At 50.6% G+C, this 26,946-nt stretch overlaps 1 protein-coding gene across 17 annotated transcripts in view; it reads left to right on the forward strand.

The window, feature by feature from the left end:
• DYSF (dysferlin) overlaps positions 1-21,951 on the forward strand; it is a 236,488-nt gene extending 214,537 nt beyond the window's left edge. For all 17 annotated transcript variants that reach the window (XM_017877594.1, XM_017877596.1, XM_017877598.1 and 14 more), the window contains 10 exons: positions 554-696; positions 2,769-2,908; positions 4,143-4,231; positions 4,497-4,592; positions 4,990-5,131; positions 9,524-9,623; positions 14,384-14,562; positions 16,362-16,471; positions 17,718-17,865; positions 21,642-21,951. In XM_017877594.1, the coding sequence (XP_017733083.1) occupies positions 554-696; positions 2,769-2,908; positions 4,143-4,231; positions 4,497-4,592; positions 4,990-5,131; positions 9,524-9,623; positions 14,384-14,562; positions 16,362-16,471; positions 17,718-17,865; positions 21,642-21,680 (1,186 nt within the window). In that variant the 3' untranslated portion in view covers positions 21,681-21,951. The remainder of the gene's footprint in view (positions 1-553; positions 697-2,768; positions 2,909-4,142; positions 4,232-4,496; positions 4,593-4,989; positions 5,132-9,523; positions 9,624-14,383; positions 14,563-16,361; positions 16,472-17,717; positions 17,866-21,641) is intronic.
• Positions 21,952-26,946: the final 4,995 nt, after the last annotated feature.

Below are 26,946 nucleotides of genomic sequence, written 5' to 3' on the forward strand. Positions count from 1 at the left end.
AAACTGAGGCCCAGAGATGTTATTGCTTCTAAATGGTGGTGGAATTAGGATTTGAACCAAGAACCTGGCTCATCACATTGTTATAATCCAGTTATCTGTAATGCACACAGAAGGCCTAGAGAGGGCTAGGCACCTGGAAAGGAAGAGAGGGAAGGAAGGCAGGAAAGAAGCAGAGGAGACAGATGGGAGGACATGTGTGCTGCAGCTGGGCCCAAAGGGGAATTTTGTGATGTTTTATGTCAGGGGAACACATGTGAGGACAGCACTCCTCTTCCCGCCGTCTCGAGTCTTGTCTGGGTCTGATCCTCTAACTGGAAATGGAAACTATTTAAGTTGCAATTCCATACTTAAACGAGTCCTTTTCTCTCTGAGTCTCCATTTCTCCATCTGTAAAATGGGATACCCCGTCATGGTGAGCGATCAGATGGGACACTCACTGTAAAAGCAAGGGCTGGGCAATGCTGTGCATGGGGGTACACTGGTCCCTGCATGCCCCTCTGCCCTCATGAGTGTCCTTGAAGCATCTCCTCTAAGTCTTGTGCTTGGTCCTCAGCTCTGGACCGAACCAGTGGCGGGACCAGCTCCGCCCCTCCCAGCTCCTCCACCTCTTCTGCCAGCAGCGCAGAGTCAAGGCGCCTGTGTACTGGACAGACCGTGTGATGTTTCAGGATAAAGAATACTCCATTGAAGAAATAGGTGAGCTGCCACATGACCCCAAACTATGGTGGGTTCTCGCTGTATCCCTTCCTCTCTCATCAGACCCTCTGCTACCATAAAGGACCCAAGCGGACATAACCCATATCAGCAGACTATGGGCATGGGTCTCTCCCGGGCAGCACAGATGGGCTCCACTTGCACTTGGTACTTTGAGCACCAGTACTGACCTGTGATGCCGCTGTGAAAAGTAGAGGTCAGGGCACGGTCAGGGTCAGAGTGCAGTCCAAGGCCCGGTTGGGGCCCATCTGAGGGCAAGCTCAGAGGTGAGTCTGAAGCCAGTATCAGGGTCAGAGTTAGGCTCAGTCTCTTTTTGGCATTGGCTGGTCTGACTCTGGTTGGAGTCTGGGGTACAGTCCACTTCTCAGAAACGGTTTTCTACTTGAATTGCACCAGCCTGGCAGCTTGACCCTGATGGTACCTTCCAGGCTCCCCACTCACAACCCATGCAGCTAAAGGATCACAAGGCAGGCAGGCCTGGTAGTGCCCCCACCCTGCCCTGGGTCCTGCCCAGCACTGCTGGCTGAGAATCCTGCCACATGCTCTCCGTGTGTCTGAGATGCCCGCAGGCCTGCATCACCCACTCAGAGCAGCTCAGACTCCCCAGAGGTGTTTACAGGCCCAGCTGGCCCCTCGCCTCCTGGTTGCTTCAGAGATGTTTGATGTCAGAGCTGGTGCCAAGGTTATAAAAGGGAAAGGATGGCTTTGATGCCCCATCCCCCACCCCCTCCTCCTGCTCATTCTGTTTTCCTGACTCTCCCAGGTCATAGCTGAGCCAGGCTCGGCCATAAGGCACCCCCTGCCCCGCCCCCCTTAATTCCCTTTTCCCATAGATGTGCATCTGTTTTTGGAGGAGTCTCATTTCCTTCTACTAGTCTGTGAGCAACTTTAGCACAGGGCCATGGCTCATGGTCATAAAGTCATAGGAAACAAAAGCCAGAAAACTAGAGATGGTGAAGTCCAACATCTGCCTGCTTTTACAGATGAGGCTGTTAAGACCGAGAGTGATGAACGACCTGCCCAATGTCACCCAGCCAACTAGGAGCACAGCCAGGTTCCTGGCCCTGTGTGCCTTCTGAGGTGCATGCCTCTTTCTTTGAGGCCCCTACTGAAATGTGCAGGGCAGGTCTGATGGGTGAACACATGTGTGTGTGCATATGGGTGTGCATGGGCACGCCTGGATATGTGTATAGATGGGTGTGCCCACCATCAGCTCCCCAAGCCAAGGCCTTTGACATAGTGGGCTCCAAGTTCATGTTGTTGGATGCTGGGCCAGGCTTCTCAGGGTCAGGAATACCGCATGTCTTCTCCCCACCTGTAGCACTAGTTTTTGACCCATCCCCTAGCAGGGAGGAGATGTACCTGGGAAACACCTGGGGGCAGGAAAGGGTGTTCATGCCTAGTCACGCACGTTTCCTAAGTGAGCCTGTGATCTCAGCTGCCCTGCTGCTAGTCGTGTGGCTTCTCTGTGCCTCAAATTTCTCATCTATAAAATGGGGATAATAACAGCACTCAGGATCCTCGTGAAGAATAAATTTGTTAATAGCTTGAAGAATAGTGCCTGGCACGTGGTTCCTGCTCTAGAAGTGTTTGCTGTTATTGCTATTATTTTAGCTACTGCTCCTAATATAACAACTTACATGAGTGACAGCATAAAACTAACAGAACCAAGATGCCAGATCTAGGGGTAAAGGTTGCTGAGGCTTAGAGTTGGGAGCAGTCAGGGAGGGCTTCCTGGAAGAAGTGGGCTTTGGAAACAGAAGGATTTGTATGGTGGAAAATAGGAAGAAAAACTTTATAGAACAGGCTTGGTAGAAATGATGGCAATGGGGAATCTGGATTTTAAGCCTGGAGCTCATGGACAGCAAGGTTTCCCCTATGAAAAGTGAGACATGAGGACCAGAACAAATGCATCTGGGCTGGGGGTGAGGCTGCGGGGGTTAGGGGCTTCTTATGACTCTCAGGCAGCCCTGCTCAGCCTGCTCACTGGGCAGCCCCATCATCTCTCACTTCCCTAGCTCCTGCAATATTTTTTTGTCTTCTCTCTGGGGCAGAGGCTGGCAGGATCCCAAACCCACACCTGGGCCCCATGGAGGAGCGTCTGGCTCTGCATGTGCTTCGGCAGCAGGGCCTGGTCCCAGAGCACGTGGAGTCACGGCCCCTCTACAGCCCCCTGCAGCCAGACATTGAGCAGGTAGGACCTTGACCCTTGGGCCCCAGAGTCCTTGAACTCCAGATAACCCCAACCCCAGGGACAACGTGGATATCCCAGAGGAGCCAGTGGGTCCCTTGAGATTTGGTCAACCCCCTCCTTGACCTATTTCTTCACAGTCCGAGTGTGGCCGTGGTTGGCCTTGGAGGGGATCTTTAGAGTCTGGCTTCCCCTGGCTGCCTCCATCCCTCAGGGCTTGTGAAACGAGTCTGAGCTTCCCCCTTCACCCCTGTAGGCCTGGCCTCTGACCTCTCCTTGTCATCCTGAAGCCTCTCTGTTTCAGTCTGACTTCAGGTTGCCCCCATCCAACCACTATCTGTCAGTGACTCAGTCTCAGATGCCTGGCCCTATGCTGGGCTGCTGTGGGGTATGCAGCCAGGGTGGCCCTGGTATCCTATAACCAAATGACAAAGCCACCCACAGAGAGCAGTCCTCAGTGGGAGGGGAATCCTCCCACGCTGAAGGGTGAGGACCACAGAGACAGCAGCCTTGGGATGGTGACAGGGAGGGCTTCCTAGAAGAGGTGAGCTCAGAGCTGGGTTTTGGAAGAGGAGAAGGGGAGACAAGGTTATAGGCAAAGAGAAAGGCCAAAGTGAGCCATGAGGTTGCCTTTGTGAATGCCAGAGGTCATACCTCTGTTGTTTGGAGCTGAGCTCTCTCTCCACTTAGGTGGTTTGCCTACCGGCCTCCCCAAAGTGGCACAATGGGTGTGGAAACTTTGGCTCTTTCATCTTCTAGTTCTGTGACCCTGCAGACGTGACTTAATCGAGTTACTTCAATCCCTGCTCCTTCTGCTCTAAGATGAGAAAAATTCACACCTCACTTGCAGAGAGGGAGGAGGATGAGGGGTGGGCAGGGAGAGCAGTGTCCTGCCATGGAAGCCTTCTGAGCCCTCCATAACTGAACAGTGCTCTCTGACATGCCACGACTGTGCACATGCCATTCTCCTGGCTGCCAAGACTGAGCTCAGCCACCACCATCTCTGAGAAGCCCGTCCTGACCCTTGACCCCCAGGCACAGGCCCAAGTCAGAGGCCTGTGGGGCAGTGGTCACCTCTGCAGTTGACCCTGTAGTCCCCTGTTTAGGGCAGTGAGGTTTTCCCTGGAAGGGTCTGGGTTTCTCTGTTCTGTGTCCCCAGCGTCTGGCCCAGAGCAGGTGCTTGGTAACAACTGGTTAAATGAGAAGGGTGGGGAGAGAACGGGCCCTGTCTCCACAGGGGAAGCTGCAGATGTGGGTCGACCTGTTTCCGAAGGCCCTGGGGCGGCCTGGACCTCCCTTCAACATCACCCCACGGAGAGCCAGAAGGTGACTTGCGCAGCCACAGGCTCTGAGCTGGGCTGAGGGGTGGGGGCCTTGCAGCCTGTGGTGGGTGGGACTAGGCGGTTGCTCTTTTCTGCCTGGCTTCAGGCTATTCGGGCCATGGAATACAGTTCTCGTTTGGGCCTGGGCCAGTGTCCGGCCAGGCAGGCATCGAGTCCTCTTGGACTAGTCTGCTTCTTGGCTTCTTGGCCAAGGTCTTCCCATCCTCTGGTAGGAAATCTAGGTGGACTGGAGTTATACCTTTCCCCAGGTTTTTCCTGCGTTGTATTATCTGGAATACCAGAGATGTGATCCTGGATGACCTGAGCCTCACGGGGGAGAAGATGAGCGACATTTATGTGAAAGGGTAGGGAGCCAGCGTCCTCTTGCCTGTCCAGCTTGCCACAGCTCCCGTGCTCCCTCTGGGTTGCACACAGCACTGGGGGGCTCTGACTCAGGGAAGGGGAGAACAAGCAAGTTTCCAAGGAGGGCTCCTGGGGGTGGTCCCTGCCTTTGGGAAAATTGTTCTCCCACCAGATTCTTTTTCCGCACTGAACTTTGGGTTGAACTTACAAGTTTAGTGGCTGGGAAGTTAGAATGTTTTCAAATCTATGGCACATTTTGTACATCGTGCCGATTACCCGGGAATTCTTTTTGCGGTAAGCTCATCTACCTTCTTAACTCCTTGTCTGCCTAAGTTGACGATGTATATGCTGTGTTGGAAATCTTAATGAGAACCATTCTCTAAAAATGTGTATGTCTAGTTGGATGATTGGCTTTGAAGAACACAAGCAAAAGACAGACGTGCATTATCGCTCCCTGGGAGGTGAAGGCAACTTCAACTGGAGGTTCGTTTTCCCCTTCGACTACCTGCCGGCTGAGCAAGTCTGTACGGTTGCCAAGAAGGTCAGTGTCCTTCCCATTCCCCGTGGTGCCAGCACCAGTGCTTCTAAAGTTACCCTGACCTGGCCACCAAGTCCCTGCCCGGCCACTGTCACAATCTCACTGCTGCCCCACCACGTTGGAGCTACCACTGCGATCTCCACATGGCCACCACCTCCACTGTCCCGGCGCTGCCAGTGTCACCACCACTGCTGTCTCAGCATTGTGTGATGGCCTCTGTCCCATCACAGCCCATGTCACCACGGCTGCTGTCCTATCTCTGCTGGTGTTATCACGACTGTTGCCTCCTCACTGCCAATGTAACCACCACTGTTCCGTCGTTCATGGCACTACCATGGTCGTACCCCTGCTCTCATTACTGCCAAAGCCACCTCCACCATCTCTGCATCCACCCCTTGTCACCATCTTTCCCATCCTCAGCTGCCGCCACCCCATGGCCACCTCATGACCACACAGTGCCATATCCATCATTTGTAGCTAAATCCAGATCCCAAAGTCACTGCCTCCCTCCCTACCTCAGGCAAGTTAAGCAGCAGGAAGGATCATGGGGTCTGAGTGGGCAGAGTAGGGACACCCAGCATGGCCTTCAAAGGGGCAATGGGGCAGACCCCATGGGGGAGCTTCCCGAGAAGGCCAGCCTGGTCTATAGATCATGGTGTCCACAGGATTGGGAGTTGCTTGGCCAAGTCTTTCCCATACCCCATTTTCCACATCTGTGCCTGTGGTCACTGTCCAAGCTGGGCAGTCACTTGGAACGGCTCTGTGCTTGCAGCCGCATAGCCATCACCCTCCTCTCTCCACTCCCGCCTCTCACTACAGGCCAGAGGCACCTGGGGAGACCTGGTTTGCATCAGCCAGAGGGGAGGCTGGATTTGGGGACCTTGGTCTCTGTGTCTCAGCATCTGCTAGTTTAGGTCTCATCTGGGGCATCAACTTTTTACCCCTGAACTAGGCAGAACTCGAGGGCAGCCGGTCTCTTCCTGGTAGGACTAGGCCTGCCCTCAGAGAGCTGCCCCCAGAACACAGAATGGGTGCTGAGGGCAGTGGAGACTTCAGGGCTATGCTAGCTGGAGGCAGAGGGGCCTCTGATGTAACTTCTGACCATCCTTGTTGCACCCTGAGATGCTCTCCTACTCAAGTGGGTAAATGCCTCTCTGGCATCTAGGTTCTGCTGGCCCAGTTTCCTTCCAGAGGTGGCCCAAGGCTTTAAGCCTCAAAGCTTCTATGACTCCTTGTCTCTTGAAAGGAAGGGGATATATGATGCGTTCCGGTGCCTGGATTTTCTTAGTTCTCTTCATTACACCCCCTCTACATGGCCCTTCCCAGCCTAACATGCAGAGTCATCTGCATGTTAGAGAAAGCAAAATGTTCCGTGGAGCATTCTGAAACCATGAAACGAAAGAAAACATGGATTCAACAGGGTTAAGTGGATCTCTTTACCGAGCCATTGCTGTGGAGTGACTGGCAGAAAGCAGAACTGAGCAACAGGGTTCTGTGAGGTCAAGGAAAGCCTGGGCCGTTTGCAGGTTGAGCCTTGTTTGCTGCTGTTCGGTGTGCTTGCCTGTCATGAGCCTGCTTCCATCAGAAAGCCAAGGCTGCATCTGCCCCAAGACACAGCACTGCCCTGGCCCGCTCTGCTGTGGACAGAGGGAGAGGAGGCCTGGGAGTGGACAGGGAGGGCTGTGCCGCACGTGGCACCCTCAGGGCCCACCTACAAGGGCTATACATGGATGGGGACTGAGACTGAGAGGAGTGGGAGGTGGGACAGCCCCTTCCTCATGACAGGTGGGGATGTGGATAAGGAGTGGCTGGAATGGAGGTTTCTGCTTTTGCCTCTGAAGTAAGAGGAGAGATGATCCAGTACTGGGGCAGGTGACTTGAGACCAGTGGAAAAAGCTGGGAAGAGCTGCTGTGCTGAGTGGGTGGGGGAGGGACACAGAGAGATGGGGAGGGAGTATGGCATCACAGAGAGGGTTACCTGGAAGTTCTGGGGACCCCATTGTGGCTGCTGATTAAGAATTTGGGGTGACTCCATTCTGGCAACGATGTGGTTTTGTCTCTGCATCATACAGCCTGGTCAGGAGGAATGAAGAAGGGGAGAGTGGGGCCAACCTGTGGGGGAATTCCAGAGGAAGACAGGATATGGAAGGGACTGCCTGATGGCCGAGAGGGTCTGGGCCAGACTTAGGACAATGAGAAGCCCACGGGGGAGCAGGGATGGAGAGGAGGCAGAGGGGTCGGGAATTTGAAGGAGAGGATCGCTGAGACAGAAGGCCAGAGGGGAAGGGACATTCTACATGATGCCAAACTCTGGGGAGAAGGTGGCTGGAAGGAGGGGCAGAGAAGGTCAGAAGAGGAGGCTGAGAAACAGAAACAGAGGCCAGGTGGCTCTGAAGTCAACCAGAAGTGGCAGACAGAAACTGGCTTGGCTGAAGGCAGAGCCAGAGGGTCCCTCTTGGAGTGAAGGGACCCTGGGAGGCAGGCAGAGTCATGGCCACAGTGGGGCACCAGTTCGCTGGGCTGGGCTATCGAGTGTGAGGTGGGTTTATGCAGGGGCACTGCACAGCCTCTGGGCTCCCTGGGCCTGCCACAGAGCCAGCCCTCTGCCGTGGGGTTCAGGGCCTCTGGCAGGCAGGCCCTCCAGGGACCCCATTAACCAGACGAGACTGTCGTAAAGTACAAGGTCTCCTTTCATCCGGCGGCTTTGAACCACCACTGGTTGCCCCGGCCCGGCTCCCCACCTGGAGCCCAGCACACCCACTGGGGCCTGCCTGCGCGTCAGGCACCCACCCTGCAAATAAACAGCTAGTAAAAGCGCCCAGGCCAGGAGCATAATGAGCGCCTGGGACCTGGGGGGGTTCATTCCCCAGGCTGGAGCCCCAGCCCAGCTGCTCCCACCAGGGGCCGTTTGAACCTCTGGCTCATTACCGAGCCCATAAACCAAGCCGGCCAGAGGAATGGAGGCTGCTGGCGGGCCATGCAGGCGGGCCTGCGGAGCTGGCCATAAAAGCTCGCCAGAGGAGGGAGGCACCTGCAGAAGGGCTGGGGCCGGGAAAAGGGGGGAGGCACCAGACAGAGGGCTGGAGGCGAGGGGCCAGCTGGAGACCTGAGCCCCTTCCCCAACCCAGGCAGCAGTCCAGGCCATGGCTGGTGCTTTGCACGGTGACCAGTCTTCACGGGGAAGGGATTGTGGTCTTTGGTTCAGGAGCTCACTGGGATTTCCATGGTCAACCTCTGAGGCTGGGCTGGCCACACAGCAGGCCCTGGCTGGACAGCAAGGGTGGGTTTACCAGGCATTCAGTGGAGCTTTTCCCCTGCAGAGTTGGGTCCAGGCCTCTGCTCTGACCCGGCACTCAGGACTTGGCACTCGTCGTCTGCAGGATGGTCACACCAGGGGAGAGTTATAGTGAGAAAACAGAGAACAAGACTGCGCTGGAAAGCCCTAGTGACAGTGCTGTGGGTTGAGTATGGCTGGACTGAGGGGTGCTCTCCGGCCTCCGCATGTGCAGTCCCGCACCGCTCAGTTGCTCCATGAAGCCTCAGTGGGAGGAAGCCCAAGATGACCTTGTTCCAGGCGAGCTGGTCTGAGGGAGGTGGGGTGGGGAGAGAACGGCCCCTCCTCTCCTTTCAGCAGGAGACAGAACTTCCCAGCACTTCAGGCTTTGGCTTTGCTCTGGGGCAAGCTCTTGGAGTGAAGTTGGGTGGGGTGGAGAGGGAGGAGCTGGGGTCTAGATTCCAGTGCCAACTCCTTACAGCAGCGTGCTGGGAGATCCTTCTGTGACAGCCAGGCTGGGGTGGGGTCCCTCAGAATCTCAGTGACCCCACCCTGACCCTGAGATGCCAGGTACAGAGCAGTGTTTACGGTAGAGAGCAGGACTCTGGAATCTGGCTGCCAGAATTTGAATCCAACTTGCCACTTCCAAGCTGTGTGATCTTGGACAAATTACTTGCTTTGGTCTCCTCCACTGTGAAGATAGTATCTCCTTCATAGGTAGTTGGAAGGATAAATGAGTTCATAGCAGTAGCGGGCCAATGCGTAGGAAGCATGATATTAATGTTGTTATTATTAGTGGTCAGACCTCAGGCACATTCCTTTAACTTCTCCAAGCCTCTCCTTCATCATCTGTAAAATGGTAGTGACGACTTTGACTTACAGAATTGGGAGGATTCGTGGAGCCATCTTATGTGAACTGAGCCTGCATGGTGCCCTTTTGGGCCCTTTTGGGCCTTCTGGGATCTGTCCTTCCCAGTCTTCCTACAGGACCTGGCTCTGTCAAGACCCTTGGGGATGTCCTACTCCTCTGTCTCCTCCAGGCAGCCTCCAGGCTGGAAGGGAACACTGCCTCTCTCTAACCTTGCTTCCTCGCATCCTTCTCTGTTCCTCCTCTGGGTCAGGATGCCTTCTGGAGGCTGGACAAGACTGAGAGCAAAATCCCAGCACGAGTGATATTCCAGATCTGGGACAATGACAAGTTCTCCTTTGATGATTTTCTGGGTAAGCACCATTTCTAGAATCCCATTCTGCACTTGGGGGCTGCCCCAGCACCCACACTGTGTGTTTATGCCACTGTTGGACCCTTGGGGAAGCCTAGCAGGAGGAGTGATCCTGCTTTCTGCTTTCAGGGAGCTCAGGGTCGTGTGTCCCAGTGTTAAGTGAGGTATATGACACACAGCAATGTCAGAGTGATTGGTGGCCACTGAGGGTGGCCTGTCAGTAGAGGTGGCACTGAACACAGCCATGCTGGATGGCGGGACTCAGATCTGTAAGGATGCGAGGGACGCAAGTGTGTGCTGCCTGTCGCCAGCTGTCTGGCCTCACATTTGACACAGACTGAGCCCTGTGAGTGAGGGTCTCAAGTCACTCTTCATCCTTGTGCCTGTGTGACCGACTGAATGAACAAACACAGCCTCCATCCCCATTACTGCCAGACAGAGTTCTGATGGAAAGGGCTGTGCTGAAATCTGGGGCTGGGGAGCAGGGATTCTGGGTTGAAGGGAAGGTGGTGATGGTGGCCTTGTAGGGTTAGGATATGGGGACAAGGAGGAAGACATTGTATGGGGCCAGCATGCTTGTCCGTGAGAGCAGTGAGTTCATGATAACCCCGTCATGGCTATAAAGGTTAACTCTGGAAAATGTGGTCTATCCATACGATGGGGTATTATTCAGCCATGAAAGCAGTGGAATACTGATACATACTACACTGTGGGTGAACCTGAAAACATGCCAGGTGAAAGAAACCAGACACAAAAGGTCAAATATTATGTGACTTCATGTATATGAAATGTCCGTAATAGGCAAATAGAGACAGAAAATAGGTTAGTGGTTGCTAGGGATTGGGAGAAGCGGGGATGGGGAGTGACTGTGACAAGAAAGAAGTTTCTTTTTGGGGTGATGGAAAGGTTCTGGAATTAGATGGTGGTGACAGTTGCACAACTCTGTGAATATACTCAAAGCCACTGATTTGTACACTTAAAATGGTTAAAGTGGTGCATTTATGTGAGGTGCATTTTTACCTTGATTAAAAAATAAAGCGAGCTTGTGAAAATGGCAGCCCAGGAAGTCAGGATCCATGGTTTCTAGATCCGCTCTGCCACTTGGGAGCAGGGTGGCCTGGAGCTCTCTTGGGGTGACCCTTGATTGGAGAAGGTGAGTTGGTCTTAGCTGAACCTTGGGGCCCCTGCAGGGGATATTCTGAGGTGTGGCTTCCAGCAGTGGGGAGAAGCAGCCTGCCAGTTCACCTGACTGTTCCCCCGCCCTGCACACCTGGCCTGGTCAAATGCACACAGAAAACTTTGTTATAAAAGCATCGGGTCTAAAAAGGGTGGCACCAAGTTTGACTTCTATTATTTTATTTATTATTTTGTACATAATTCCTGTAGAGGAATTAGAAAATGCAGGTAAGCAATGACTCCTCCCCACCTTAATCTCACCACCCAGAGATAATTTCCACTAACATTTTGGAATGTATTATTATGTTATATATTATTTGAGACTTAGACAAACATAAGTATTTTATATACATATTAATATATACACATATACATGCATACATATACAATACATGCATATATTCATATGTATATGAATGGATTTCTATTACACAGACTGTTTTACATCCTGATTTTCTGGAAAACCTAATCTTCCAAGAACATCCTTTCTGGTCAGTAGGTATCGATCTGCATTTATATCTCCATCATCACACTTAATGCCTGCCTATGTTTTGTTGCAGAGATGGCCCCTGTTTTGATTAATTAATCCTCTCTTGGTGGGTATTCAGGTCATCTCCAGGTTTTCCAAAGTGAGTGACACCCTTGGTGTGTACACATCTTTGGATCTTTTGTGCATATCTTTCCTTAGCTCTAAGAAGCAGATGTGTCTTTGTACATTTTAATAGTTTTTGAAACATTTTGTTCAGTTGCCCTCTAGAAAGGTTTTACTTGTTTATACTCCCACCTGTGCCCTGTTTGTACAGGGTGCCATTTTCCCTAAACTTTTGCTACCACTGTACATTAAAAAAAATTGCCAATAAGACATTTCCTTTTTATTTGCATTTTTTATTGCATTTAAGGTAGAACTTTAAAATATATTTATTATCCATATTGTGGAATTTTTTCATGGTTTTGCAATGTTCATCTTTTATTATTGATTTTCAGAGCCTTTTATGTATTAAGAATACATTGCAAATAATTTCTCCCAATTTTTCCTATGCTTTAAATTTTTTATGGAGTCTTTTTTCTTACAGACTTTATGAATTTATGGCATCAGCCTTTCCTTTATGAAGTGAGGCTTTAGAAAATTAGTTTTAAAAGAAAACAAAAAAACCCTGCCTTTTTTACCGACTGAGTAAACCATGTTCAAAATAAAGTTAAACAGACTCATCCTTTGTTTTAAAAAATAAAACCATTAACAAATACTAGCTTTTATATCCATGAGATTTTTCTTTTCCACCTTCATAATTTATTTTCTAATTATGTAATTTATGTCTTTTGAATATTTATTAATTTTTAAAGGTAATGGTTAAGCACCTATAAACTCACCATCCAGTTATCCAGTGTTTTCTTACAGTTTCTTGTGTAGGTCATGCTGAGATAATGTGTGTGCGTGCATGTGTGTGTGTGTGTGTGTGTGTGGTTTAATATTCTGATATTTGCTTAATATATTGGCACCATATTTCAAATAGAAAATAAACATTCATTCATCTGCCCTGGAGGGATGGAGAGCTATATGGGTGGGTGGAGAGATAGATGAATGCCACTATACAGTTGAATAAGTGGACAGACAGGTGGAATAATAACCTGATTAATGGACAGATATAGTGCTTAACAAATGGTAGCTATAGAGGAATGTAGATAGTTAGGTCAAAGTAGATGGACAGCTGTATGGAAGGACAGATTGATAAATGGATGAGTGGAAAGAAAGAAAACTAGAAAATGAGTTATATTTAATGTTCACTTATAGTAACTATGCATTCCACACTGAAAAAAATTGAATTACCTTTGCATGGTGTTTGAGAATTTCTTTAATTTGGCTTCAGAAAATAATTTTTCTATTGATCTCTCTTAATCACTTCAGCAGCCTGTGCTCCAATCCCGTTGACTTTATCAGATCATGATTAGATTAGGTGAAACCACATGAAATTGCTGTTTAAATGGGTCAAAGATAGTTAAATACAAGAATTTTCATATGATTCAACCTAATAGCTGAAGGTATCCTGGGAGATGATGGATAAAAGGGATGATTAGATAAAACAATATAAAAAGATGGCTGCTTGGATAACTAGGTGGTAGATGAAAAAGACTGTTGGATGAACCACAGTGAGGTACCACTTCATGTCTACTAAGATGGCAATAATAATAATAATAATAATAATAATAATAATAATAAACCAGAATATAACAAGTGTTTTGACGATGTGGAGAAATTGCTGGTGTGCTGGGACATTGTTGGTTTGAGTGTAAAATGATTCAGCTGCTGTGGAAAACTGTTTGGCAGTTCCCTGAAAAGCTGATCATAGAATTACTAATGAACCAAGACTCCTCCTCCAGGTGTGTACCCCAGAGAATTGAAAGCAGGGACTCAGACATTTGTGTGCTAACGTTCACTGCAACATTATTCACTATATGAAGTTAAAAGATGGGAACAACTCAAGTGTCCATCAGCAGATGAATGAATGAACAAAATGTGGTACATTTCACTTATCTGAAATGCTTGGAACCAGAAGTGTTTCAGATTTCTGATGCTTTTTGGATTTTGGAATAATTGCATATACTTAAAGATATCTTTGGGATAGGACCCAAATCTAAATACAAAATTTTTTTCATATATACTTTGTAAGAATAATCTGAAGGGAATTTTACAGAATATTTAAAATAATTTTATGCATGAAACAAAGTTTAAGTACGTATGTGTGGAGTTTCCCACTTGTAGCATCATGTTGGCAATCAGAAACTTTCAGACTTTGGAGCATTTTGAATTTCAGATTTTCAGATTAGGGATGTTCAACCTGTATATATCTAGAATAGAATCTTGTTCAACCATAAAAAATAATATGAATAAAAAAACACTACTGACATATACAACAAGGATGAACCCTGAAAACATTATGGAAATCAAAATAAGCCAGACACAAAAGAACAAATATTGCATGATTCTACTTATATGAAATATCTAGAACAGACAAATTCATAGAGACAGAAAGTGGACTAGAGGTCACGAGAGCGAAGGGGAGGGAGGAATGGGGAGTTATTTCTTAATGGGTGCAGAGTTTTTGTTTGGGGGATGCAAAGGTTTTGGAAATAGTAGTGGTGGTTGTACAGCATTGTGGCTGTAATTAAAGCCACTGAATTGTGCACTTAACATGGTTAAAACAACAAATGTTTTGTTATATGTATTTTACCATGATAAATACAATTTAAAAAAATTGATGGATCGCTGTTTATAGATGGTGTATGAATGGATTTGTACATAAATGAGTAATTGAAGAGGTGGGTGGCTTTGTTAAGGGTGAGTAAATAGGAGTGGATGAACATGTTTATGAATGCATGAGTAGGTGAATGGGAAGCTGTATAGATGGAATGGGAGACAATGGGTGGGGAGATGGAGAGTTTGTGAGATTTTTCCTGTGGCTCGGCCATGGACAGAAGCTGGTGACAGAGGAAGTCACTGAGTTTTTCCTGAACCTGTCCTGCCTAAGGGTGGCTACAGGCTGGCAGTGTTCGAGAAACCCTTGGCCAAAAACCAGCTCTCTGTTCCAGGCTCCCTGCAGCTCGATCTCAACCGCATGCCCAAGCCAGCCAAGACAGCCGAGAAGTGCTCCTTGGACCAGCTGGATGACACTTACCACCCAGAATGGTTTGTGTCCCTTTTTGAGCAGAAAACAGTGAAGGGCTGGTGGCCCTGTGTAGCAGAAGAGGGTGAGAAGAAGATACTGGCGGTAAGTCTACTTCCTCCAGCCCCCGTGGAGGGCATGGGGGCGGCTTCTTCCATACACATTGTCAGAAAATATATCATCAGAAAATACACGCTTACTGTTCCTCCTCCTTCCTCCCTCTCTCCTGCCTCCGTCCCCCCTCTTTCTCTATTTTCCAAAGCATTCTCCCTCTTTCCTCCCAATTCCCAGCCTTCTTCTCCTTTGAGGCTCACATCCCAGGGGAAGCCTATTTAAATCAAAAGATGACTCTGTTTATACTCTGCTCATTGGCTTTAATAGAGACCTGTGTCCTGGGTTCCCTCTGATCCGGACTTCCTGGGTGAATGGACAGGGGTCATGCCTCTCCCATTTGAGCAGGACCCTCCAAGGGACCATCCTTGTTCTACTCTCTGAGAGGTCTGCTTAGAGGGGTGACTGGAGGGCCAGAGGGAACCGTCCTTCCCTTGAGCCCACAGCAGCCATGGAGAGGAAGTTGATCCCTGAAAGTCTACTTAGAAATTGCAGGCAGCCAGCCAACCCTGAAAGTGGTCCTTGAAATTGAATCTACTTGTTATATAAAGAATGGTAACGAAAGAAGCGCTAGCACCCCAAGGGAGAAAGGAGAAAGCGACATGCATAGATAATTCACAAAATAATTACCAATGTCTGCAGAACATTTTTAAAAAGATTTAGTCTCTCTAGTAATTAAATAAAGGGATACAGTAGTCCCCCCTTATCTGCAGGAGGAATGTTCCAAGACCCCCAGGGGATTCCTGAAACTGCAGATAGTACTAAACCCATATTATGTACTATGTTTATTCCCATCTATACATATCTATGAGAAAGTTTAATTTCTAAATGAGGCACAGTAAGAGAGTAACAACAACAATAATAAAATAGAACAGTTATAACAATATATTGTTACAAAAGTTAGATGAATATGGTCTTTCTCTCTATGTGTCAAAATATCTTACTGTACTGGCCCACAGGTAGCTGAAACCCTAGAAATCAAACCCAAAGATAAGGGAGGGCTACTGTATTTTAAAATGTGGGGTTTTTTTGTCTGTTAAATTATATATATTTTAACAATAGAAATGCTCATTGCTGCTGAGGATGCAGAGAGAAGACAAGCCCCCCTTTTACTTCTGCTGGGAGTGCTAATGGTTTTACTGTGTGGAGGAAGCAATTTGATAACGTATAGTAACAGATTTACCAATATTTCTGCCCTTGGACTCTGTCATCCCACTTCTAAAATCTCTTCTAAATAAATAAGCCAACAAAATGTAAAAATCTAGGTTCTGGGATATTTGTTGCAGCATTATTTATCCTATCAAACAGTTGGAAACAACCTAAATGAACCAAAATAAGTAGTTTACTAAATAATTATGGTCAACCATCCCATAGAATGTTTGGCAGTCATTCAAAACCAAACTTTAAAGAATAGACAACTACATAGTGAATATTCCTAAGTGAAAAGAAGCCAGCTATGGAAATGTATATGCACAGTGTGACATTTCATACACCTGCAGAGAAAATCAGCTGTGATGCATGCAGATGTTAACAGTGCTTGTCTCCATGTAGTGGACGTGTGGGTGAGAGTCTCCCTTCTTTATACATTTCTGAGGTTTCCAAATGTTTTACAAAGAGCAGGTGCTGCGTTTATGTTCAGAAACCCTACATCTTTTTTTATTTTTATTTATTTATTTATTTGTATTTTTTTTTTTAATAATGAAGGGGCCCTTATGTTTTTCCTGGCCTGGTTATTCTCCAGGCCACTGAGCAGAGCCTTTGTGCCCCTAACCAGGCGCTCTCTGTCCCCTCAGGGCAAGCTGGAAATGACCTTGGAGATTGTAACAGAGAGTGAGCATGAGGAGCGGCCCGCTGGCCAGGGCCGGGATGAGCCCAACATGAACCCTAAGCTTGAGGACCCAAGGTCAGTGCCCAGCCCCTGAGCCCCAATGCCCACAGGTCTGGGGATACAGGCACAGTCCAGGAGGCATCCCATTGCATGGCCATGTAGAAGTCACAAAGCCCACATGGCTCAGAGAGAGGCATAACTTATCCAAGGCACACAGTAAGTTAGGGGGCAGGTGACGGGCATCTTTCCAGAGAACACTGGGCTCAACGAATTCAAGATGCAGGTGCTATTGGGTACCTGTCGGTTGTGTGCCAAGCATGCTATCATATGCATGTATACATTATTCTATGGAACCTTCCCTGCAGGGTAGTTGTTATTATCCCCATTTTACAGATGAGGAAATAATCTCAGCAAAGTTAAATGAGGGCATTCCAGCTAGGACAGTGGTGAAGCGGAAATGCTCTCACCTGGTCTGATTGGCTCCAGAGCCCGATCAAGGTCTTGACCCTACCTACCAAGCTGCCTTCCATGGCTCTCCTGTGGTGCCAGTATGACTTTCAAATGGTCTTTCAGCCTTCATTTTCCCATCTGTGAAATGGGGAGCCCAATCCCTGTCTTCCCTACATCACAGGCCTCTTAGGGAATGTGCTATGATTGTGCCATGGGGCTGGCAGACCAGTGAGAGGCACCCTTGCCCAAGGATGCTGGGATCTGCACAGGAAGAGAAGAGAGACCCATGAGACACCAGTGTGCAGTCTGAGTTAACGGGGCCATGATGGAGACACAGAATCCTTCACGTATTTTGAGTTGTGGAGCTGGCCTAGGGAAAGGTTTTGAGATTCTTGGTTGTGAGAGAACTAGCTTCCTATGTTCTCTTCCCACCATCCCTCCCTGAGCATGGACCAGCCATGTGCATCTGAGCAAGTGGCTTGGCTTATCTGGGACTCAGTGGGCTGGGGAGCACTTTGAGGCACTGCCCAGCTACTAAATCTGTAGTTCGAGATTAAGTCCTGGGTCAGGAATGGGCAAGGGCACCAAAGAAGGTGTCCTGGAAAGGGTGGCAGAGAACTGGGCCCCTGAGGATGCTTAGGGCTTGGCAGCACCCAGAAGAGGAGGGCAGCACAGGTGGGGGTGACACTGTAGCAAGGGCCTGGGGGAGACGGAATACAAGCGCAAAGGACTAGTTTAGGGACAGGGCCTGGGCAGGCGCTGGGGGTGGACTGTGGATGGCCAGGCCATTGGACCTGTTGTTGAGAGCAGAGTTTGGAGAAAGCAGCCCTAGTAGAGGATGCCCAATTGACCTCCAGGATCTCACTTCCAGGCGCCCTGACACCTCCTTCCTGTGGTTCACCTCCCCATACAAGACCATGAAGTTCATCCTGTGGCGGCGTTTCCGGTGGGCCATTATCCTCTTCATCATCCTCTTCATCCTGCTGCTGTTCCTGGCCATCTTCATCTACGCCTTCCCGGTGAGCAGGCCTGATGGCGCTGTGGTGGGGGAACTCTGGGTCTAATGGGGGAGTTCATCGTTGTCCTAAAAGAGCTCTCCCAGTCTAATGGAGAGAAGTAACCTCTGTCCTTAGAGAGCCCCTTGGTCTGATGAGGATACAGAGCCCGGCTCTGGGTGGTCTCCAATCTGGTAGGTATACAAAGTTCTACCCTTGGAGGCTCTTAGTCCAGTGAGAGAAACTGAGCACTTGCCCTTCCTGGTGAGACAAAGCTGTCCTCAGCAAGCCCCTAGAATATGTAATCAAGGGGTTAGGAGAAGATGAGGCCCTTTGGGTTGTGGTGGGCAGGGGGACTTTCCGGAAGGGAGGTGTGGAACTGGGTCTGAAAGGAAGGTGAGATGTTGATGGCAGAGCAGAGAAGGTCCCTTTGTCTTGACAGCAGTTGCAAATCCAGAGGAAGGGAGGAGCTGGGGCTGGGAGAGCATCTCAGGGTCCACCTGAGGCCCTCAATAGAATGTGTCCTACCTCCTGCAGCAGGTGGGCATAGGAAAGCTGTTGGGGAGTGGGAGACTGGCCCAGGAGCCTTTATTTGGCTCGATGCCCATTTGGGTTTCCTTTCACTTGGTAAGAAGCCAGTTGATGAGCTTGTAGGGCCATACCAGAGGTGGCTGTCATGCCCCTGCTCTGTGGGGCCCTGCTTGTGGGAGGAAGGTCCCTGCCTATACTTCCCCAACCTGCACAGCTCATCAGGGAACCCGGATTACCAGGGAGCCTCCCCCAGTGTCTCTGATACTTTAGACCTTGAAGGGGTTGCAGCATTCTCAGGCTGACACCTGATTTCTAATGCTTTTTTAAATGTAAAAGAAATCTTTTCAATATGAAAACTCCAACCCTATATAAAAGTGGAGAGAATGGTGTAATCCACCCCTTGAGGACCTTATGTTGGTGGTAAAGATGCAAACACTTAGATAAGGAAAGGGCCTGGCCGTAGGCTGCACACTACTCTGCGCACACTCCCAATCCAGGGCTCGCTGTGATTCCCGCTTCAGGCCTCAGTCCTGGTCAACACCAGGCCACTGGCCCACAGCCTTGTTCCCATGGCAGACAGGCTGCTTGGGGAACTGCCCCTAGGTGAGCTCTTTGCTCTGTGAGTCCTCCAGGAGAAGGAAAGGGCAAGACCCCCCCTCCCACTGTAGCTGGCCTATGCCCGTGTCTGCAGAATGCATCTCAGAGAGGAAGAGAGTTAAAACCACACATCTTTCCATGCAGTTCCTAACAGCTGAACGGAGAGGAGCTGGGGAAAGGACATCTGCTTTGGATGCCCAGACTAGCTACCCTCTGGGCCATAGTGACTAAGGAGAGTCTAGAACCAGGGTGGTGATGGGTCTGCCTATAGGCCAGACCTACTAAGCTGGCTGTGGTCGCCTGAGGCGCCATGGCAAAATGTTTCTGAGGTTCTGAGGTTTGTTGATCAGCAGAATCTGACTGTGGTCCAGGGTAGATCTAGGTTGCAGGGACCCGAGGTGTGTACCATGTGGGAGGCCTCTTTAAGCAAAGAAAGATGAGATTACAAATATAAGCTGAGATACAGGACTATGGAAGGGTGTGTGCACGTGTGGTGTCCTGTAGCATGAGCTGTCGCTGTGACCTGAGATCCGGGGTCAGGTGCCAGGACTTCTGCCTGGTGTTTCCTGCGCAGGCGGCACCTTTCCCAGCCTGCCTCAAGCTCCTCCTCCCATTCGGAGCCCAGCTGGCCAGTGTTCAGTTAGCCACAGAGACTCTAAGCACCTGTGTGTGTCTGGGAGGTAAGGGCGTGTTTTGGGGATAAGGGAGAAGAGGATGAGGCCTCGTGCCACTGGGGAGTGCTCAGTTCCCTGGGGAGACACTGAAACCAGAGAGTAAGGAAAAATACTGTGGATGGTCAAACGCTCTTTCGGGAGGCTCATGCCATGGGAGTTTAGGAAGAGAAGAGCTGTTGCAGACCCTTGCCCTCTGTGTGGTCTGAGGACTAGCAGCAGCAGCACCAGGGAACTCACTAGAAACTCAGAGTCCCCAGCCAGCCCCAGCCTGCTGAGGGGGAATCTGCGTTTGGGCACATGATGGTTGGAGAAACCCTGTTGGATGTGACAGAGCTCTGTCGCTGGAGTCAGGATTACTGACTCTCCCTGTGACCTTGGCAAATCCCTCCTGCTCACATGAGGAAGGGGCTGCACTAGGCCAGTTCTGGCCTTCTGTGGCTGGGACTGTGCTTAGGGGAGCACCATCATCTTCCCTGGGTGCTTTAAGCCAAGCCTCCTTCTGAAAAGCCAAGGGGAGGGGAAGGGCAGGTCCAAAGTGGCATCACCACCACCCATGACATGCTTAAGCCCAGCCCCTGCCAGCTGCACCCTGCACTGTGAGGTTACTGGGCCGCAGATCTAGGCCTCTAGGGGCCTGGGGAAGGAGGCCCTGCTGCCTGGCCGGGACAGGAAGGAAAGATTTCCAGTGACTTCCAGCCTGTGGTCCTTCCTCATCCCTGTGGGAGGAGCAGAGTGGCACTGTGGGGGGCCTAGTCAGAACTCCTCCCTGTCTCCTGGCCCCCCAACAGTGGGCCACTCTCCTTTGAGTTCTTCTGGAAGTTTTCCTCTTTAAAATATGGACCCTGCCTCCCCTCTCCCAGGGCTGGTGTGGGGGTGTCAGATCCTAGGTGAGGGGTCTAGGGATGAAGGGGGTGGCCTGGGCCTGAGGCTGCAGACTGGCTTTGCTCACAGGTCTTTGCTGCAAGCTAAGCACATCCTGCCTCCCTCCACCCAAATCACTCAATCATTTGGCCAGTACCAGACTATGAGGGCCGGGCCCTGGTGACCCTCACCTGGCTTTCAGGCCTTGGGACAGAGGCTGCCTGCCCCAAGCCAGGGCCTAGTGGAGAGGGGCTCAAGGACAGGGCAGCTCCCTCCAGTTGGCCTAATCCCCCACCCTCTTGGAAATTCCCTTGGGAGGGGTACGAGGGGGCAGCCTGTCTGATTCCTCTCAGCTTCCCCCTCAGAGCCAGCCGGGAGCAGGGCCAGCGTGGGGAGGCAGGAGGCGTTTGGCGGGGAAGGAGGCCCGCTCTGTTTCCAGAGTTGGCTTTCCCCGGCCGGCGCTGGGGAACATACTGTCCCAATTAGGAGCCCTGTGTTGTGTTGTATGTGTTTTCATGGTTTTGGGGGGGAGAAGTGGGGAGGGGAGGATACTGTCAATCCTGCAGCAGGCAGGGCTCCATCAAGGGCGCCCCGTCTCTAGTGCTGGGCTGTGCCGTGGGTCATCCACGACAGCCCGTCCCCAGCTCTCTCTCTCTCTGCTTTCTGGACAAGGGTGTGATGACCTGTGAGCCCTGGGCTGCCATGTTGGGAAGGACCCTGGGCCCTGCCTTCAGCACCTGTCTGATGAAAGAGGCCAGGTCCAGGGTGCTCAGAGTCCTCTGGGCAGTCAGCTGGAACCTGGGAATGGGCCTGGCTTGATGGGGGAGAAGACAGCAATTTGGGCAGCTTTGGCCCCCAGGTGGGAGGGTGCGGGTGGAGTTTTGTAGGGTATGGGTTTGCCTGATGGGCTGGAGCAGTAGGCAGGGCCGAGTGTTGAGCCCCGCATGGGATGGATGGCAAGTGGTGAGGGCGAGGCCTAGGCAGGTGCTTGAAGAGCCACGAGCCTCCTTTCCCAGCCTCTTGCCTGCTGGCAGCTCAGCCCCATCCTCTGAGCCCCAGATCCGGGACAGCAGCTCTGGCTGTGCCTGCCCCAGTGGGATCACCATGTGTCCCTGTCTCCTCCCTCCCTCCCTCCAGAACTATGCTGCCATGAAGCTGGTGAAGCCCTTCAGCTGAGGACTCTCCTGCCCTGTAGGAGGGGGCGTGGGGTCCCCTCCAGCATGGGACTGGCCTGCCTCCTCCACTCAGCTCGGCGAGCTCCTCCAGACCTCCAAGGCCTGATTGTCCTGCCAGGGTGGGCAGACAGACAGATGGACCGGCCCACACTCCCAGAGTTGCTTACATGGAGCTCTGAGATCACCCCACTTCCATCATTTCCTTCTCCCCCAACCCAATGCTTTTTTGGATCAGCTCGGACATATTTCAGTATAAAACAGTTTGAACCACACAGCAGTGTCAGTGTGTGTATCTCTGCGGTACCTGAACAGGGTGTGACTGTGAAGGGGGATGTGCCTGGGTGGGCGGGGAGGGTGGACTGGGTGTGGGTGCTACTTCCGGCCCAGCCTTCTGGAGGGAGAGGCAGCCCAGAAGCAGTGGGTGCGGCCCCGTGGAACTGCTGCTTCACAAGACTGGTTGGGGGTGGGGTGGGCCTGGGGCTTGGTGTCTGGCTTGCCTTAGCCCCGGCCTTCTCTGCCTCCTCTCCAATCCAGGACTTTCCTCTTTCCCCCTGCCTTCTCCTCACTCGGGCACCCCTGTCTCTTTCCCAAGCTGCTACAGGAGGGCAGCTACCTGTATCTTCTGGTTTCTTTGACCATGCTGGGGAAGAGGTTCCATTTTCTAGAAGGGGAACTCCAGGAGGGAGGGTTCGGCCAGGAATCCCCTAGGCAGGGAAGCCACAGCACCTCTGGCTTTGGCCTATTCCCATGGAATCCTGGGATTGCTTGGGTTCTCTCTCTCCGCTTCCTCTCTCTGCTTTCAGAATCTGATCTTGACAAAGACACCTTTTTCTTGTGGTCTAAAGCTTAGTTGTAGCCATTGGTTTGACATTTCCTGCAGGAATTGGGCTTAATCTACAGGAGCAGCAGGAACATACTTGGAGAGAAAGCCAAGAGCTTGAAAACATCACGTTTCCAAGAGTCTCCTGCCTCTCTCGCCCAAGGGGCTGAACTCTGTGAGCACAGTGCTGGCAGCCTCCGCTCCTGTTACCCAGGAGGTGTCCCCTGTTTTCCACTGTGACCCTGCACCCTGGCCCAGTCCCCCTTGGCTCTTCACTGATTGGCAGGACTGGAGGTGGTTGGGACAGGGTTAATGTCTGGAGCCTTCCTGAGTGAGAGAGCTGCACCTTGAAAGCAGGGTGATTCTTACTTCAGGAGAGCTTCAGGCTAGAGGTGGCTATGAGTTCTGAGACCCTGACACCTGAACCCTAGAGCCAGGGGCCACAGTGCACACAGGACACAGCAGGGACTGGGGTCAGAGCTTTTCTGGGAAGGTCAGTCTGGTGCTGAGCCTTCACTGAGCATGCTAAGCATGCCTGTGGGGAGGCAGTGAGAGGAGGCTGGCCTTTAGGGAGGGCTAGAGGGAGAGGAAGGAAAGGGTGGGGCCGCCGCTTCAGGAGGCCCCGAGCGAGTTTTTAGGAGAGAGGAAACCTGAGAATATTTGAAGGGAGGAAAGCGGAAGCCACTGGTTAGGGAAAGATCAAAGACACAAGAAAGAGTATGAGGTAATTCATGGAATCAGTTTCTGGAGAAGGAGAGGAGGGGGTTTGCTTTGGAAAGAAGCTCTGTTTTGTCTTCCAAGCTCAGAAAGGCAAAAGGAAATGCATGAATACCATGCATGAATACCATGCAACTATCAGCTGGATTAAAAGAACGTTAGGGGTCATTGTGCTTATTTTTTCATTTGTTCCTTCACTTTATTCTTGATTCTCTGGGTTGCAGGTAATGGAAAACCCCATTCAAGCTAGGAAAGGGAATTCAATGGCTTTACAGAAATGAAACACCCAGATGATTGGCTTCAGGTAAAGGCTGATCCAGCTCCTCAATGAGGTCATTGAGAGTTTGTGTTCTCAGGGTTGGCTTCAGTTTAAAGCTGCCTCCATTCATAGGGCTGTGCTTGAAGCTGCTCTCTGAGACCACATAGGCCACTAAGAAAAACTCAGAGGGGGATGAGGAATGGATGGCAAGGGGACACCATGTCCAGCAAAGGTGCCTTGAGATGCTCTATGTAGCAGGCCTAGAGCAGGGTCTGAGGATGAGTTGCATGGGACTCTTGGCCTTCCATAGCTCCCAGGATGGTGGGGAAAGTTCCCTTTTGGGAGTATCAAAGAAGGAGTGCCCACTGCCCTGGGAAAGGAAGGGGCAGGAGACTCTCAAGAAAGAATATCATTTGAGTGGAGCATTGGTCTGGCCCGGCGGCTAAGAGAGGAAAGGTGTTCTCAGTGGCAGAAGTGGAGGCCGAGTGGCGGAGCTATCAAAGAACTCAGCTGGTTCAGGGCATGGCTGGGGAGAGTGAGTCTGGAGGGAAGTGGCCCAACAGATGAGAGGGAAGAGAGGCTGGAAGGGCAAGGCCAGGTAGGGAGGGCCTTGTGTGTGCAGCCGAGGAGTTTGAACTTCATTGTGGAGGGGGTGAGGAAGGCCAGAAGGACTCGAAACTGGACAGACCTTGATCAGAATGTTTTTCTGAAAAACCATTCTAGCTTAGTGCTTGGGAGTACATGGGAGTTCTGGGGGTACATGGGTGGGCTTCAGGTATATAAACCTTATGTCAAACTGCCTTTGATGGGGTGAGGGCCCAGTGATCCCATCCAGTTCTTAAAATGGTCCGTGGTCACAAATGGCAAAGGACAATTGCTCAGGCTGCTGTGTGACTGGTTGCAGGGGGACATTCTAGAACACTGGTTCACTAATCCAGGAGCCAAATGGGAAAGATCTGAAAGAGCTCAGGGTGATTCATCCATTCATCCATCCATTCATTTGCTCATTAAATAAATATATATGTAATATATATATACATAAAACATATATATATTACATATATGCGGCGGGGGGCTATCTGTGTACCAGCCAGGGTGGTAGCCTCTAGAGATACAATCTTGAGTAAGATAAACATGGTTCCCACCCTCCTAGAGCTCACAGTTGAGTAGAAGAAGCAGACAAGTAGATGGGCGATTACAATACACTGATGGATGATGAACAGGAGCTGTGGAGTCAAGAGCAGGGGTGGAGAAGACAATAGAGGGAGCAGTAGTTCATAACCAGAAGCTGCTTCAAAGATCTCCAGGAGTTTCCACGTGGTCACAGGGCCAAGGTTTCCGGCCAGGGGCACTTTTGTCCTCTAGGGCATATTTGGCAATGTCTGGAGATATTTTTGACATCACAACTGGCGGGGGAAGGGAGTGGTGGTTATAACAGGGACTGAGGCACCTTTAGAAATGTTTTCTCCCTAATGAAAAGGGGCACACAAGGAGACACATCCTCATCTTCTGCCTCTCAATCTTACGGAAAAATGTAATGACTAGAGCTGTGGCTGCCATCTTGTGATCCTGAGGCGATGAGCCTGAGGAAGAAAGCCAGCACACACAGGACGGCAGAGGAAGTGGAGAGGACCTGGTTCTTGGTGACGCTATTGAGGAAGCACCAACCCCGAAGCCGCCGTAACACCAGATGAGACAGCTTGTGACTCAGGGCCGTACATTCCTTATAGCGTAAGCCATCTTTGGTTGGGTCCTGTGTTATCCACAGCTCCAAGCCTCCTTGCCGGCGAATTTCATTCTGCTCCTCTGAAACCGGTTTTCACTGCCATCTGCAATAACCACGGCTGCTGTGCACAGGCACCACATCTAAGACATCATACGTTTATTATTTATTATAGCAATTTTCCCACAGATGGCAGTAAAGTGTTTTGTTCTAATAAAATCAGTGTGTTACAGTAGTTTTCTGATGGAAGTAAATTACCTTGAGGAAGGGGCACCTTTTTCTAATTCACACAAGGGCACCATCTAGCCTTGGTGGTTAAATCTGTGGACGCCCACCCTTCACGATTCTTAGCTGTAGCTGACAACACAGACGTTCTCTGCTTCTTGATCAACTTTCTGTCTGTACCCAGCTTCCGTGATACCACAGTCGCCTGGTGGTCCTCCTCTCCCTGTGGCCTGGCGTCCCCCCTCTGTTGGTCTGTGGTGTTCCCCAGGTCTCTTTCCCCGGCCCTGTTCTCATATTGTATGGATCCTAGACACCCTCACCCACCCCGCTTTCTCTGCCCTCTACAGGTGAATGACCCCAGAATCCCTCACTGCAGCCCAGTTTCTCCCCTCCGCTGCAGGCGCCTTAATGTACTGCTTACGCACCGGACTATGAACTCAAACCCTCCCCACTCAAAGTCTCCATTCTCTGCCCCATTAAAAAACTCCTGCTCTGTTGTTCCCTCCACCCATCTAGTCCCTGGAGCTGCACCTGTGGGAGGCATCCTTGAGTCCTACCCCCTCCTGCTCCTCATATGCAAGACATCACCAAATCCCACAAATTCTGCTTCTTGAATCTAAGTCAAGCTACTTCTTGTCCCATTACTAACATCTCCACTTATGATCAGGCCCCCAACAGGCCAACGTCATTGAAACCCAAATGCTACTGCCTTTGGCCATTCCTCTCTCTCAGATCTGCCCTGTGTGGTTCTCCACTGCCCTCAGGAGGGAGGCCAGCCCTGCTCACTCTCCCTGCTCACTTCTTGCCTTTCCTTCTGCCGTGCCCATCTCTTGGGTCTCAGCTTGGCCCTGTCCTCCAGGTGTTCCCCCTGTCCTGCCCTGGTGCCTGTCTGCCACGCTCAGTCAATGCGATCCCTCTTCGGTTACAGGGCTTGTTAACACTCCATTGAAACCGGCAGACTTGACTGTCCCACCCCCACCCTGGAGTCTGCGCCTCCAGGGCTGAAATCACATCTCAATTCTTAATGAGATGTCTGCTTCCTTCACTGAAGGGACTTTACTAAGTGTTTCATTGCAAGTTTTCTTTAAATAGCCAGGCTCTCAGAGCCATTTCAAACAGGGTTTTATGTTCCTAAATTCAGTTAGTTCTCAACATTTGAGACCAATTCTTGCAGTAAGGTGAAGAATAACTCTCATCTGTGAAAGAAAAGTGGTTCAGTAAAGCTTGATAAGCCTTTTGTATCCAGAATACTCAGTTCCCTGCCTTGATTTTGTCTGCTAGTGTTTTTGAGAGATTCTACACACACACACACACACACACACACACACACCATTTTCTGCTCCTTTTCCAGGGCTGTGTGGACAGCCCAGGACGGGGTGACGGGAGTGTGGAAAGACAGAAAGGGCTCTGAGCGTAGCCCCTGCTGTCCGGCCCACAACCCCTTCCCAGTTTGCCTCCACCCCCAGGGAACTCAAACTTGTCTCAATCCTCTCTCCATGTGTTTCATAAATGTAGGATTATGG

This window comes from Rhinopithecus bieti, unplaced genomic scaffold (assembly GCF_001698545.2).
Source record: "Rhinopithecus bieti isolate Rb0 unplaced genomic scaffold, ASM169854v2 scaffold_10706, whole genome shotgun sequence".
NCBI lineage: Eukaryota > Metazoa > Chordata > Mammalia > Primates > Cercopithecidae > Rhinopithecus > Rhinopithecus bieti.